Raw genomic sequence first — 13,049 nt, forward strand, 5'->3', positions numbered from 1 at the left:
CTCCTGACACAGGTGGCTAGGCTGGCAGGAGGCGAGGTGGGAGCTGCCAGGGCCCTTTTGTCACCACGGGAGCTGCCGGCGCATGAAGCCATCCAGAGGCAGCCAAGAGATGGTACCAGAGATTCCTGGCGCCACAGCCCCTGGACTCGGCTGTGCCCGACGCCGGGGACAGGAGCCAATAAATCCCCAGGAGCCTTTGGGTCCTCATCTGACAGTCATGACCACAGCAGCCGGGTATGGGGGCAGGGCTGGGTGTTCTGAGACCTTCAGAAGCCTGGTCATGGAGAGCCTGCCCAGGGACCCCCCTGCCTCGCCCCCCAGGCCCCATGGCGGCAGAGACTCACAGGCAAAGAACTGCCAGGGCTGGTAGGTGCGGCCGAAGTCCATGGACCGCTCCAGCACCCAGAGGTCCGGCCGGGGTGAGTTGGCAAACTTGATGAGGACGTAGGCCACATGGAAGACCTGCGGGTCGAGAGGGTGTCAGGGGAGCCAGGGGTGCCTGGATTCCCATGCTCCCAGGGGCCTGGCTCATTTTCTGCCCCTCAGGTGAGGCTGCAGCAAGGGATGTGGCACCCTTGCCACATAGGGGGCACCTCTGGGTTTGCCTGCGTGGGGCAGACGAACCCAGGGGAGAGGGCTCCCCAGGGATGGAGATGAGTCCCCGGGAACCAGCCCTCCTGGAAGGGCTCCCCGCCTGTGCTCGGGACCAACGCGCTGCCTCCTCCCCTTCCCTGCCGCAGGAGTTTGGGGTTCCCCATGGTCCTGCAAGCTCTGTAATTGCAACTGGAGCAAGCTAGGGAGAGGCCCACCTACAGCCCAGGCAGGAACACACCCCAGCGTCCCCACAGCCCTCACGTCCAGCCAGGCCCGGTGGCCAGACAGTGGTCCCCGCCACCAGGCAGGTCCAAAGGTCCAACCCCCTGGTCCCTCTGACAGGTCAGCGGCTCCTAAGACGGGGCCCCTGTCCCCACCTCACGCCGGGCACCCCTCCCCAGGCTCCACTCACTCCCATGCTGACCAGCCCACAGCGAGAGGCCCACTGAGCCCCCGGGTACCAGGCTGCAAGGAGCAAGCGGGGCTCAGCCTTGCAGGCAGGGGGCCCTCTCGAAGCTGAGTCTGCCTCGGAGACTCCACCAGCCCAGGCACTGGGGCAGTAGCACTGCTGTGGCCCGGTGTGTGTCAGGGCAGCCGTGCCCAGGGCAGAGGAAAGCTGCTCCTTCCCAGGCCCCCGAAACCCCAAGCCCCTGCCCCGGCCCCACCCTGGCTCTGTCCACTTTCTCCCCGTGTGTCAGCCCGACCTCCACCCAGGGACAGCCCATGTGTCTGTGCCTCAGGGCTGGGGGAGAGCCTGGCTCAGTCTTCACAGGACGCTTTGTACATCTCCTCAGAGAAGCCTTCCCTGACTGCAGCTCCTCCCCCTAACCCTCAGCTGTGGACATCTCCCCAGGCCCAGGCCCTTCTCCCTGCACAGGCCAGGCCTGCTGGCTCCCCTCAGGCCTCTGATCAACCTGGGCTTCCCTCCCTCCCTACCCATCCCCTGACACCCCGCCCTCAGGACTCCAGGCCTGAGCCTCTCCTGCCCCCAGCAGTCAGTGCTACCCAGCCTCATCTCTGCACCCACCCGACATGACCACAGGCCTCCATGCCTGCACCTGGGGGTGCACACACACCCGCCCAACAGTGAAACACCATGGGGGTGGCTCCTCCATGGACCCAGGCCACAGGCCCCCTCTGAAAAGGTCTCTGGTCCCTAAAAACAGCCCATGGCCTCAATGGCAAGAGGCTGCACCCAGGAGCGGGGGGGGGGGCGGTCCGGAGGCACACAGGAGGGGGCGGTGCCCAGGCAGCACTCCGCCTTCACACTTACGCAAGCCAGGGCTCAGCCCCTGCTGCGGCAGAGTGCTCCCACCCGCCATAGCCTCTGAGGGGAGCCCTAGGCTCCCCCTATGTGGCGGCAAAGGAGGGAAGCTGTTTCCAGGCCCTGTCACAAGCCTGGAGGCTCCAAGGGAGGGTGAGCCCCTCCCCAGCCCCTCCCCAGCCCCTCTCAAACAAAGGGGAAAGGGCTCTCCCAGGCAGAGGCTCCACAGGGACCTGGCAGGGAGGCGGAGGAAACACGAACCTCTCCCTCGCCTGTACGAGCAGGCCCGGGTGCCAGGGAGAGAGGCAACTCATGGACCCACAGCACAGGTGTGGCCTGCCTGTCCTGGCCCACACCTCCCCTGACAGGCCCACAGGGTCTGCAATGGAGACCTTGGGAGACCTCAGTACTCAGCCCAACTCTTTGCGGGTGGCAGTGGGGACCGGCCCCTCCTCTGCTCACAGGCGGGCCCCCAGGTGGGCCCTAAAAAGGCCAGCAGGCCTCCGAGGGTCATGCCACACCCCAGGGCCACCCACCACACTTCCTCGGGACGCTGACCTGCCAGTGCCCACTCCTCCGGAGGGTTTCTCCCCATAGCAGGTGCACCTGGGAACAGCTGGGTGCTGTTGGCCAGGTAGGCCTGGGAGCCTAGGGCCCCAAGGGGGAGAGCAGGGTCCCCCAGAGCTGCACGAGACCTACAGTCACCCTACTGGACTGAGCCAGACTGCTGTGGGGTCCCCCATGAAAAGACCACAGACCCCTCATAGCTTCAGCCCTTAGGGGCACCAGCTGCCCAGACTCCAGGTAGGGGGCAAGGTTCCAGGACTCCAGACATACCAGGTCCAAATCCCACCCTTCTCGGAGGGTTTGGCGTTGCAGGGACTGTGGGAGCCAAGCGCAGCCTTCCGGGGTGGGGGCGGGGCACAGGCCTATTCACCGGCTGCCAGGCTCTGAGGTCATCGTCTACCTCCCTGTGGGTGGGGGGCAGGGAAACAGGCCCTGTCCAGCAGGGAGGGGTCTGAGCCTCTTCAGGGACAGACCCTATATCCAGCCCCACACCTGGGCCTCAGCAGCCCCCTGTGGGCCTGACCACAAGCATTCCAGAGAGCCCCAGGTGGGGGCCAATGGCTCCTGTGCCTGGACAAGGAAGGGTCCACTCGAGGTGGACGGGGGCACGGACACAGGCTGTTCTCAGGGAGCTGGCAGCACAGCCCCTCCCACCAAAGGCTCCGAAGGAGACTAAAGGTCCCGACTGAGCCCCCTGGGAGCCGCCCCCGCTGTTCCCTGAGCGCCTGGATGGAGGCTGCACTCTCCTCAGCCCAATCCGTCCTCCCCCCTCCCCTTCAGCAGGCCAGTCACATTTTTCCCAGCTGAGAGCACTTGCACAAATATTGACTTGAAGACGCTGATCAGCAGGATGAGGGGGACACAGACACTTCGCCCTCCCCACCCCTGGGACGCACGGGAAGATCCTGGCCTCCTGTCTCTCCCCCATCCCAACCATCTGTGTCAGACAGGGGCCCTGGACAGCTGTCCTCGAGGGCCTGGTGGCTGCACAGATGCTCACAGGAAGGGAAGCCCGCACTGGAGGACTCCCATCTGTCTCTGACCTGGTCGCGGCTCCCAGGGCCACACCGGCCGCCCTCGCCATGACCCGGAGCAAGCACAGACCCTAGGCTTCAGGACCGCCCTTCCCCCTCCACGCCCCGCTCAGCTCAGCTGCCAGTGCTGACCTTTCCGCTGCTACATAGTTCTGTGCAGAAAGAAAAAAAATTCTTTTAAAGCAAAAGCCAAACAAAAGCCGCCTGAGTTATTTTTAAAAATCGGCTATTTTGGGGCAGGCACATCTCCAGGACAGCAGCCGGACCCGCCTCTCAGCCACTGCACCCCCCCAGTCCCCCCAACTCAGCCTGACCTGGGAGGGCCACAGTTCCCAGAGGAGGCCTCTGCCCGGTGACTACTGCGTCACAGGGGGTCGGTGAGAGCCCCAGGAGTACGGGGCCCAGGGCCCAGGCAGGCTCCAGGCTTCAGGGGTTGTGTGGCCCTGGGGCGGACACTTCCCTTTCCTGGGCACAAGGCAGTGGGAAGAGCTGCAGAGAGGGGCATCAGGATAAAATGCCTTTCATGAGGGCATGAAGGTTTGAGCACCCTGGGAGGGAGGACGCCAGCTGTTCCTGGATGGCAGGCAGCAGCCACCCCGCAGACACACTAAGAGGCCCCCACTGGAGCTGCCCCACTCACTGGCGCTCCGAAGGCAAAGCTACAGAGGGGACTGAGTAGGTGCTGGGGTCTGGGCAGCACGGTGAGGACTACAGAGAAATGCTGGTGGGGCTTTTGGGGACCCTGGGGATGGTGTGGGGCTGTTGGCTAGCAGCCTCCTGGGCTGAGGCACCCACCTCACCATGGGGTGGGCTGTGGCTGGAACCTCCAGAGGAGGGGAGGCGGTGCTGTCCTGTGCCCAAACCCAGCTCTGCCCTGGCTCATCTTGGGTTGGGGAGACCAGGGCCAGGCCCAGGTGCCCGCTGTGCTGGGTGAGGGCCAGTCCAGCCTTCCCCAGCAGCCTGGATCACAGCGGTCTGTGACTCAGCCCCCGCCCTGCAGGAAGAAGGGCATTGTGCCAATTCCCGGGGCAGGAAAAGCCCCTCCTAGCCCCAGGCGTCCGGGCCAGCACCCTGACCGCACTGCTCTGACAGGGCACCAGGGCACCCAGCCCCCTCGATGCCCAGAGTCCTGGGCCAGCCCAGCCCTTGCCCGCTCCCGCCATGTGCCTCCCCTCGAAGAGACCCCATCTGGAAACACAGATAAGCCCCACAGCAGGGGTGGGGCAGGGCGGCAGCCGGGAGCATCTCCACTGGCCCCCAGCTGGGTGAATAAGCACGGCAGCCACACAACCTATCAGGGGTCCGGAAACACGCCCCACACAGACACTTCTCCCAGAGGGACGCAGAGTGGAAAAGCCGGGGGTTTCCACAGCAAGCCCACCGCTGGGAAGAAAAATAAAAACTCCAAGGCCAGAACCCCCAACTCCGGGGTTGGACGCCGCCATGCCCAACTACAGATGTCCTAAGCAGGATAGGAAAACTTCCAGGAGTGGGCGGGGGACGGGAGCTCCCCAGCTGGAGGGAGAGGATGGGGTCCCAGCCAGGGGGCTGCCCGCGCCTCAACAGAGCCGGGCCTGGGGTGGATTCAGGGACCCCAACCACTGCAGCCCAAGCTCAGGGCTCCCTCCCTGCAGCCCAGCCCAGGTCAGGCCAGATGGTCAGCCAGGGACACAGGAAGTGGAGATTATCCCAAGGGGACCCCTAGGCCTGAAACCCAAACAGTTTCATCTCCACTGAGCTGTGTTGTCAGAGGCCAATGTAGTGGCTGTTGTTTAGAAACAGACAGAAAACAGGAAGCCTCTGGGGACCGCCAGGGCCTGGGGGTCTAGGTGGGTGCTGGGGCATCTCTGTGCCCTGAGTGCCAGGTCTGGCCGTGCAGCCACCAAGGGCGAGCATGGCAGCAGGGGTGCGGGGAGAGGAGTGGCCCCATCCCCACCTTGGCATGGCAGCCCCTTGGGCCGTGTCCTCCTTCCAGGACAGGTAGAGGGCTGGTTTCGCCATCTATCCTGTGCCAGGGGAGGGGAGCGGTGCCTCCCAGGACCCCCGCCGTACCCCCCAGGGAGCCCCGCTCAAGTGGCTGCGTCCGGCTCAGCCCGTGCACCTGTCCCGGCTGCCGAGCTCTGTAACTAGAGCCTGGCCGTGGCTGCACTTCCTGTCCTTCCCTGGACAACCCACTAACCGTCCTGGGGCACTGGCCACATGGCTGAGTGCCCACCCAGGCCCAGGGAGCCAAGCCAGTGGCACCCTGGATCAGGAAGCCTGCCCAGGGCCCAAGCCGGCCAGCCAGAGAGCAGGCAGTCCTGAAGGGTGAGGCAGCCTGGGCGTGCTGGACCTCCGGCAGGTCCTCCTCCTGCGGTGCTCCTCCCATTTACAGAGGAGGAACCAGCCCAGGAACCCAGACTGCAGACAGCATGGCCAACCCTACAGTCCTCCAGACCCCAGCACTGGGACTGGGCACTCCACACTGGCCCTGACCCTCTCATAACTCTACCTCAGTTTCCCCAAGTGCCTAGGGAAACTCACACTCCAGTGACCAATGACCTCAGCAGAGCTTTGCCTCCTCGTACCCCCACTTGGCGGGGACAGCTGACTGCCTCCCCTCTCTGGCCCTGCCTGCTGCTCTGCCCTCCTATGGCTCTCCACCATCCCAGGGGCACGGGCCCTCACCTGGCACTGCTCGCCCCCAACCAATACTTCTAGCCTCATACCTAACTGCCCCCCTTATACCCTGCCAGCCCCAGTTCCCGCACACCTTGACCCCCACCTGGGCCTCCCCATTTGCCCTGCAGCTCTGGGCCTCGGGGGCTGGGACAAAGCCGCTGCCCCACCTGTGGCACCTGCACTGCGGCCTGCTGTGCAGAGAACAAAGCAGGGGCCTCCCTACCGGAAGGGAGCCCATGCGTCCTCACTCCTCATCTGAGGGAGGCGGGAGGCATGCCCTCCTCTGCTGGGGAAAGCCCCGCCCCCACAGTCAGACCACCCAGGGGCTGACTGGAGAGGGAGGGGACACAGGCCAGAGCCAGCCCCATTCACCCTGCCCAGCTCCTTACAACCTGGGCCTGCTGGGCTAGCGTGCTGGTGTAGTGGGGCAAGGGCCTGGACCCTGTGGCAGAGCCAGGGGGTGGCGGAGCTCAAGCCAGGACCCGCTGGCCACGTGCCTGGGCAGTCATGAACGCGCTCACCCTTCCCGGGGCCCGGGACCTGGGTGTGGTTCATCGGAAGAAGGAGCCTGAGGCCAGTGATGTGACCGCTCAGTTCCAGAAGCTTCCGGAGGATGCAAGGAGATACGCAAGAACCCCCTAGAAGGACCCCCTGGGGAAGGTCACGTCTGGAACTCGGAAACTGCCCCCTGAGTCACCAGTGACCAGTGCTGGAGCCTCTTCCTGAGGCTCCACCCTTGGAGAGAGAACCCCTCCACGGCTGGGCGCAGTGGGACCCAGGCCAGGAGCCCAGCTGGCACTCCCGGGGGCCCAGGCTCAGCTGCTTCTGGGTGGACACCCCAGGGACTAGTCTCCCCTCCCCTGCGCCAGCCCCTGCCCCACCACACACCAGGGGCATGAGATCCGAACAGTGATGCAGCCCACCCCGCCCTCCTCAGCCTTCCAGGAGCAGGAAGCCTTCCCGATGCCCAGTGCCAGCCGCCCCCACCCCCCTCCCAGGGCATCCGCTCCAGATCCCAGAACAAAGGCTGCTGGCAGCCCGCTGCAGGGGGAGTGCCCGGACCCACCCGCTGCTCAGCCTGGCTTCCTGATGGAAGCCCCAGCCCCGCCCCAGGATCAGCCCTGAAGCCCAGGAAGGACATTTCCCCACCCCACTCCAGGGAGTCCCTGCCCCCACCCCGACCAAGGCTGGCAGCCCCCCGGCCTAGGCCAAGACGGGGGCCTTGGTAGATACATCCACGTGGTCAGGAAAGTGGGTGAGAGGAAGGAAGGAAGACAGTGCAGGTGTGAAGGGAGGAATGAGCAGACAGATGGATGGATGGATGGAAGCAATGAAGAAAGGGTGGGTGCTGCATAGGTAGGGGGGTGGGGGGGGGTGGGTGGGTCAGCATGCAGAGGGATGGGATAGGGTAGGTGTGTGGGTGGGTGGATAGGTAGGAGGTGGGTGGGTGGATAGGTAGGGAGTGGGGTGGGGTGGGTGGGTCAGCAGGCAGAGGGATGGGATAGAATAGGTGGGTGCGTGGGTTGATAGGTGGGGGGTGGGTGGGTGGATAAGTGGGGGGGTGGGTGGGTGCATAGGTGGGGGGTGGGTGGCTGGGTGGATAGGTAGGGGGGTGGATGGGTCAGCAGGCAGCTGGATGGGATAGGATAGGTGGGTGGATAGGTGGGAGGTGGGTGGGTGGGTCAGAAGGCAGAGGGATGGGATAGGATAGGTGGGTGCGTGGGTGGATAGGTAGGGGGGTGGGTGGGTGGATAAGTGGGGGGTGGGTGGGTGCATAGGTAGGGGGGTGGGTGGGTGGATAAGTGGGGGGTGGGTGGGTGCATAGGTAGGGGGGTGGGTGGGTGGATAAGTGGGGGGTGGGTGGGTGCATAGGTAGGGGGGTGGGTGGCTGGGTGGATAGGTAGGGGGGTGGGTGGGTCAGCAGGCAGCAGGATGGGATAGGATAGGTGGGTGGATAGGTGGGGGGTGGGTGAGTGGGTCAGCAGGCAGAGGGATGGGATAGAATAGGTGGGTGGGTGGGTTGATAGGTAGGGAGTGGGTGGGTGGGTAAGTGGGGGGTGGGTGGGTGCATAGGTAGGGGGGTGGGTGGCTGGGTGGATAAGTAGGGGGGTGGATGGGTCAGCAGGCAGCAGGATGGGATAGGATAGGTGGGTGGGTAGGTGGGTGGGTGGGTGGCTGGAGGGACAGGTGGGTGGGTGGGTGGAGGGATAGGTGGGTGGGTGGGTGGAGGGATAGGTGGGTGGGTGGGTGAGTGGAGGGATAGGTGGGTGGGTGGGTGGAGGGGTAGGTGGGTGGGTGGGTGAGTGGAGGGATAGGTGGGTGGGTGGGTGGAGGGATAGGTGGGTGGGTGGGTGGAGGGGTGGGTGGGTGGGTGGAGGGATAGGTGGGTGGGTGGGTGGAGGGATAGGTGGGTGGGTGGAGGGATAGGTGGGTGGGTGGAGGGATAGGTGGGTGGGTGGGTGAGTGGAGGGATAGGTGGGTGGGTGGGTGGAGGGATAGGTGGGTGGGTGGGTGAGTGGAGGGATAGGTGGGTGGGTGGGTGGAGGGGTAGGTGGGTGGGTGGGTGGAGGGATAGGTGGGTGGGTGGGTGGAGGGATAGGTGGGTGGGTGGAGGGATAGGTGGGTGGGTGGGTGAGTGGAGGGATAGGTGGGTGGGTGGGTGGAGGGATAGGTGGGTGGGTGGGTGAGTGGAGGGATAGGTGGGTGGGTGGGTGGAGGGGTAGGTGGGTGGGTGGGTGAGTGGAGGGATAGGTGAGTGGGTGGGTGGAGGGGTAGGTGGGTGGGTGGGTGGAGGGGTAGGTGGGTGGGTGGGTGGGTGGAGGGGTAGGTGGGTGGGTGGGTGGGTGGAGGGGTAGGTGGGTGGGTGGGTGGGTGGAGGGGTAGGTGGATGGGTGGGTGGGTGGAGGGATAGGTGGGTGGGTGGGTGGAGGGATAGGTGGGTGGGTGGGTGGGTGGAGGGATAGGTGGGTGGGTGGGTGGGTGGAGGGATAGGTGGGTGGGTGGAGGGACAGATGGGTGGGTGGAGGGACAGATGGGTGGGTGGAGGGATAGGTGGGTGGGTGGGTGGAGGGGTAGGTAGGTGGGTGGGTGGGTGAGTGGAGGGGTAGGTGGGTGGGTGGGTGAGTGGAGGGATAGGTGGATGGGTGAGTGGAGGGACAGGTGGGTGGGTGGAGGGACAGATGGGTGGGTGGAGGGACAGGTGGGTGGGTGGAGGGATAGGTGGGTGGGTGGGTAGAGGGATAGGTGGGTGGAGGGACAGGTGGGTGGAGGGACAGATGGGTGGGTGGAGGGACAGATGGGTGGGTGGAGGGATAGGTGGGTGGGTGGGTGGAGGGATAGGTGGGTGGGTGGGTGGAGGGATAGGTGGGTGGGTGAGTGGAGGGGTAGGTGGGTGGGTGGGTGGGTGGAGGGGTAGGTGGGTGGGTGGGTGAGTGGAGGGGTAGGTGGGTGGGTGGGTGAGTGGAGGGATAGGTGGATGGGTGAGTGGAGGGATAGGTGGGTGGGTGGAGGGACAGATGGGTGGGTGGAGGGACAGATGGGTGGGTGGAGGGACAGGTGGGTGGGTGGAGGGATAGGTGGGTGGGTGGGTAGAGGGATAGGTGGGTGGGTGGGTGGGTGGAGGGATAGGTGGGTGGGTGGAGGGACAGATGGGTGGGTGGAGGGACAGATGGGTGGGTGGAGGGATAGATGGGTGGGTGGAGGGATAGGTGGGTGGGTGGGTGGAGGGGTAGGTGGGTGGGTGGGTGGGTGGAGGGGTAGGTGGGTGGGTGGGTGAGTGGAGGGGTAGGTGGGTGGGTGGAGGGACAGATGGGTGGGTGGAGGGACAGATGGGTGGGTGGAGGGACAGGTGGGTGGGTGGAGGAATAGGTGGGTGGGTGGGTAGAGGGATAGGTGGGTGGGTGGGTAGAGGGATAGGTGGGTGGGTGGGTAGAGGGATAGGTGGGTGGGTGGGTGGGTGGAGGGAGAGATGGGTGGGTGGGTGGGTGGGTGGGTGGAGGGAGGGATGGGTGGGTGGGTGGAGGGACCGCTTCCCAGGTGGAGTGGAAAGGGTTCCTTTTCCCTCCGTATCATTTTACAGTTGGTGAAACTGAGGCTGGGAGAGGCAAGATGCTCACATGGCAGAACCTGATTTCTGGCCCAGAACAATCTAAAAGCAAGCTGGCTTCAGACCTGAAGTTTCCAGCCCAGTTCATAGATGTGCACCGAGGCTGAGAGAGAGCCCCAGAGCCAACGGGTGGTGGAGCCCACGCTTGTGGGTCCGAGTGTCAGTCCCGTCTTCCCTGCCCCACCCAGGCACATCGGGCACTGCGCCCACTGGCTCTGCAGCCACCCTGGGGTTGCCGTGGAGACTGGGCCATCTCCCCTCCCCCAGCCCAGCCCCCTAGTTTCTTGAAGGAGGAGGAGCGGGAAGAACTCGCCAGTATCCAGCTTCCCGCCGCCAGCAGCTGAGAATTCACATGCCAGCAGCTGAGAATTCACACGTACACTACAGCCAAGGTGGGAGCCTCTGCTGCTGTGCCAGAGAGATGAGGGACCTCCAGGGTCCAGGGGACAGGGGAGCCAAATGCGGGGAAACCCAGTGAGATGAAGGTAAACAGGCAAAGCCACACCCAGACCCAGGCCAGGGCAGGGCTAGGGGCCTGGCAGGCAGGCAGGGAGCCCAGGACAGGCAACCCCTCCCCAGCTCCCCGCCCTTCTCCACAGGGCCCTGCAAGTTCAGGAACCCCTGGAAATTCCAGGCCACTTGTTGGAGCTTGAGCCCTCCCCTCACTGCCTGCCCACCCCGGAGCAGGCCTGCAGGCCACCAAGGCTGCCAAAGGTGCCTGCCCCTTGGGGCCAGCCCTACAGCCAGGCTCCAGGGAGACCTCCTCTATCTCTAACACCCTCGGGACAATGGCAGGGACAGAGGCTCAGACAGGGGTGAAGACCTACGTGTCACACACTGGGACTGGGGCAGCGGCGGAGCCAGCTGGGATGCAGGCCTCTGGGTCAGCCCTGGAGCCCCCACTCCAGGCACTCGCTGCTCTCAGGCCCAGCCTCCTCCACCTGCCCCACCACTGTCCCTGACCCAAGAAGCACCAGGATTACTGGCCCATTTTACAGGCCAGGACCTGAAGGCCGGGTACCCAGGCCAAGTCGCCCCCAATCTGGGGGTGCTCAGGGCTGGCAGCCAGGCAGGCCCACCTTGGGGGGTTCACTCTTCACTTGGAGGCACCCAGCTGCAGCCTCCTGCTTGTGCAGGGGTGTCCAAGGCCAAGGAGAGCCCAGAGCTGGGGACGGGAGAGCAGGCACTCGACCCCACCTAACCCTCAGCGGCTGCCACCTCGGCACAGGTATCCCAGGAATGTCCACTTCCACCAGCCTCCTCTGCATTCCTGCAGCCCCTCCAGCACCTGCCAGGAATTCCTTAAACAGCAGGGCGCCTGATGCAGGGGCACCACCGCACTGCCCACAGCACCTCCGCCCTCCCGGCCCCAAGCTGTCTACTCAGCGCTCCCACCCAAACTCTGTGGCGTTTGGAAGCACCCCCCATCAGCACCCGCTTTCCCTGTGTCACGAGGATGCTGAAAGCACAAACAAAAGGCGACCACTGCCATGCCTTTGTCCCTGTGGGGACTGCCTCCCACCAAGTCCTTCGTGGCCAGCCTCCCAGGCCCCAGGTCTCGCTCAGGGTGGAGACCTCGCCTTCTGGTCCTGTGGCCCAAGGTAGGCCCGACGGCTACAGACACAGAGATGGGGGCTGCAGCAGGCAAAGAAGGGCCCCTACCTGGCCCAGGTCCAGGGTGACATTGACCTCGTTGTACTCCAGGCCGCGGGACAGCGGTGGGCTCTGCCACCAGCGCTCCGTGCCGTCGATGGCATTGCTCGCGGGGTGTGCCTTGTTGCTGTTCGCAGCCGTGCAGATGTCGCAGTACTGGCCCTGCAGAGGGAACGGGAGGGTCAGATAGCCGAGAAGGGCCGGGACCCCCTTCCTCCTCCACAGTCACCCTCCTGCCCTGAGATGAGTCCTGGTCCCACTCCCAGCCTCTGTACCCCTCATCCACTTGCTCAGCAAACATGCACTAAGCACCCGCTGCTCCTCCGACTCAGGGGATGTGGCTCATGTGAGCTGCTCATGGCGCTAAGGACAAGAGGAAGACCAGGGATGGAGACGGGAACCTGCCTTGGGTGGGAAAATCTCGGTGGGCCTCTCTAGGGGGGTGGCGTGTGAGCCCTACGTGGTAAGGGAGGGTGTGCTCTAGGCAGAGGGGGTGCCAGTGCAACGAGCTCTGGGGGCAGGAAGAGTCTCACAGTAAACCGCAAGGTGGATCAATGTGTCTAGAGCCAAAGGCGCAAGAAGGGGCAGGAGCAGCGCAAAGCATGGCTACCCCTCCCTGCTGGCCCTGCCAGGGGCTCCAGAAAGGCTTGGACAAAACGCAGCAAGACGGGGTGGGAGGGGGAGGAAGGGGGAGCTGCAGACAGAAGGACCGTCAGGGCGGGGATCCAGGCGGCCAGACCCCGCCCCACCTCCAGATCTTGCCCACAGCCTTCCGGATTAGGGTCTCCAGAGACAGAATTAAGCTGTTCCGGCGGCCTGTGGGGACTGGCCCCAGAGTGGAGGTGTGGACAGCGGCAGGTGGGCCTGGGCCTCCTGGCTGCTGCTTCTGAGTCCTGGGAAGAGGCCAAGTCACAGTGACCGCTGAGCCTCAATGTCCCCATCCGAAGAGTGGGGATAAGGCTGCACCTGCCTGGGGCCACCGTGAGGAGTAATGGCTCACACACACAGCCTGGCAGCCGCTTCTGTCCCGGACCTGCCACCTGCTGGGGGCCTGCCCTGCATGGGTGAGTGGAGAACAGAGGAGGCTCCCAGCAGGGTCCTGGCCTGCATCCTGGCAGGGGAGGGGTAGTGCTGGGAGCCAGGGCGGGGACGAGGAGAGGGGGCAGAGCTG

The 13,049-nt window shown here is 64.9% G+C and overlaps 1 protein-coding gene across 3 annotated transcripts in view; it reads right to left on the reverse strand.

Annotated features, from left to right (window-relative positions):
* The window catches only part of LAMA5 (laminin subunit alpha 5), a 62,985-nt gene that overhangs the window by 46,212 nt on the left and 3,724 nt on the right, over window positions 1-13,049 (reverse strand). For all 3 annotated transcript variants that reach the window (XM_054541930.2, XM_054541929.2, XM_054541928.2), the window contains exons 2-3: window positions 11,888-12,040; window positions 345-462 (exon numbers count right to left, since the gene is read on the reverse strand). In XM_054541930.2, the coding sequence (XP_054397905.1) occupies window positions 345-462; window positions 11,888-12,040 (271 nt within the window). The remainder of the gene's footprint in view (window positions 1-344; window positions 463-11,887; window positions 12,041-13,049) is intronic.

The sequence above is a fragment of the Pongo abelii genome, chromosome 21 (assembly GCF_028885655.2).
Source record: "Pongo abelii isolate AG06213 chromosome 21, NHGRI_mPonAbe1-v2.0_pri, whole genome shotgun sequence".
In the NCBI taxonomy this organism is placed as follows: Eukaryota; Metazoa; Chordata; class Mammalia; order Primates; family Hominidae; genus Pongo; species Pongo abelii.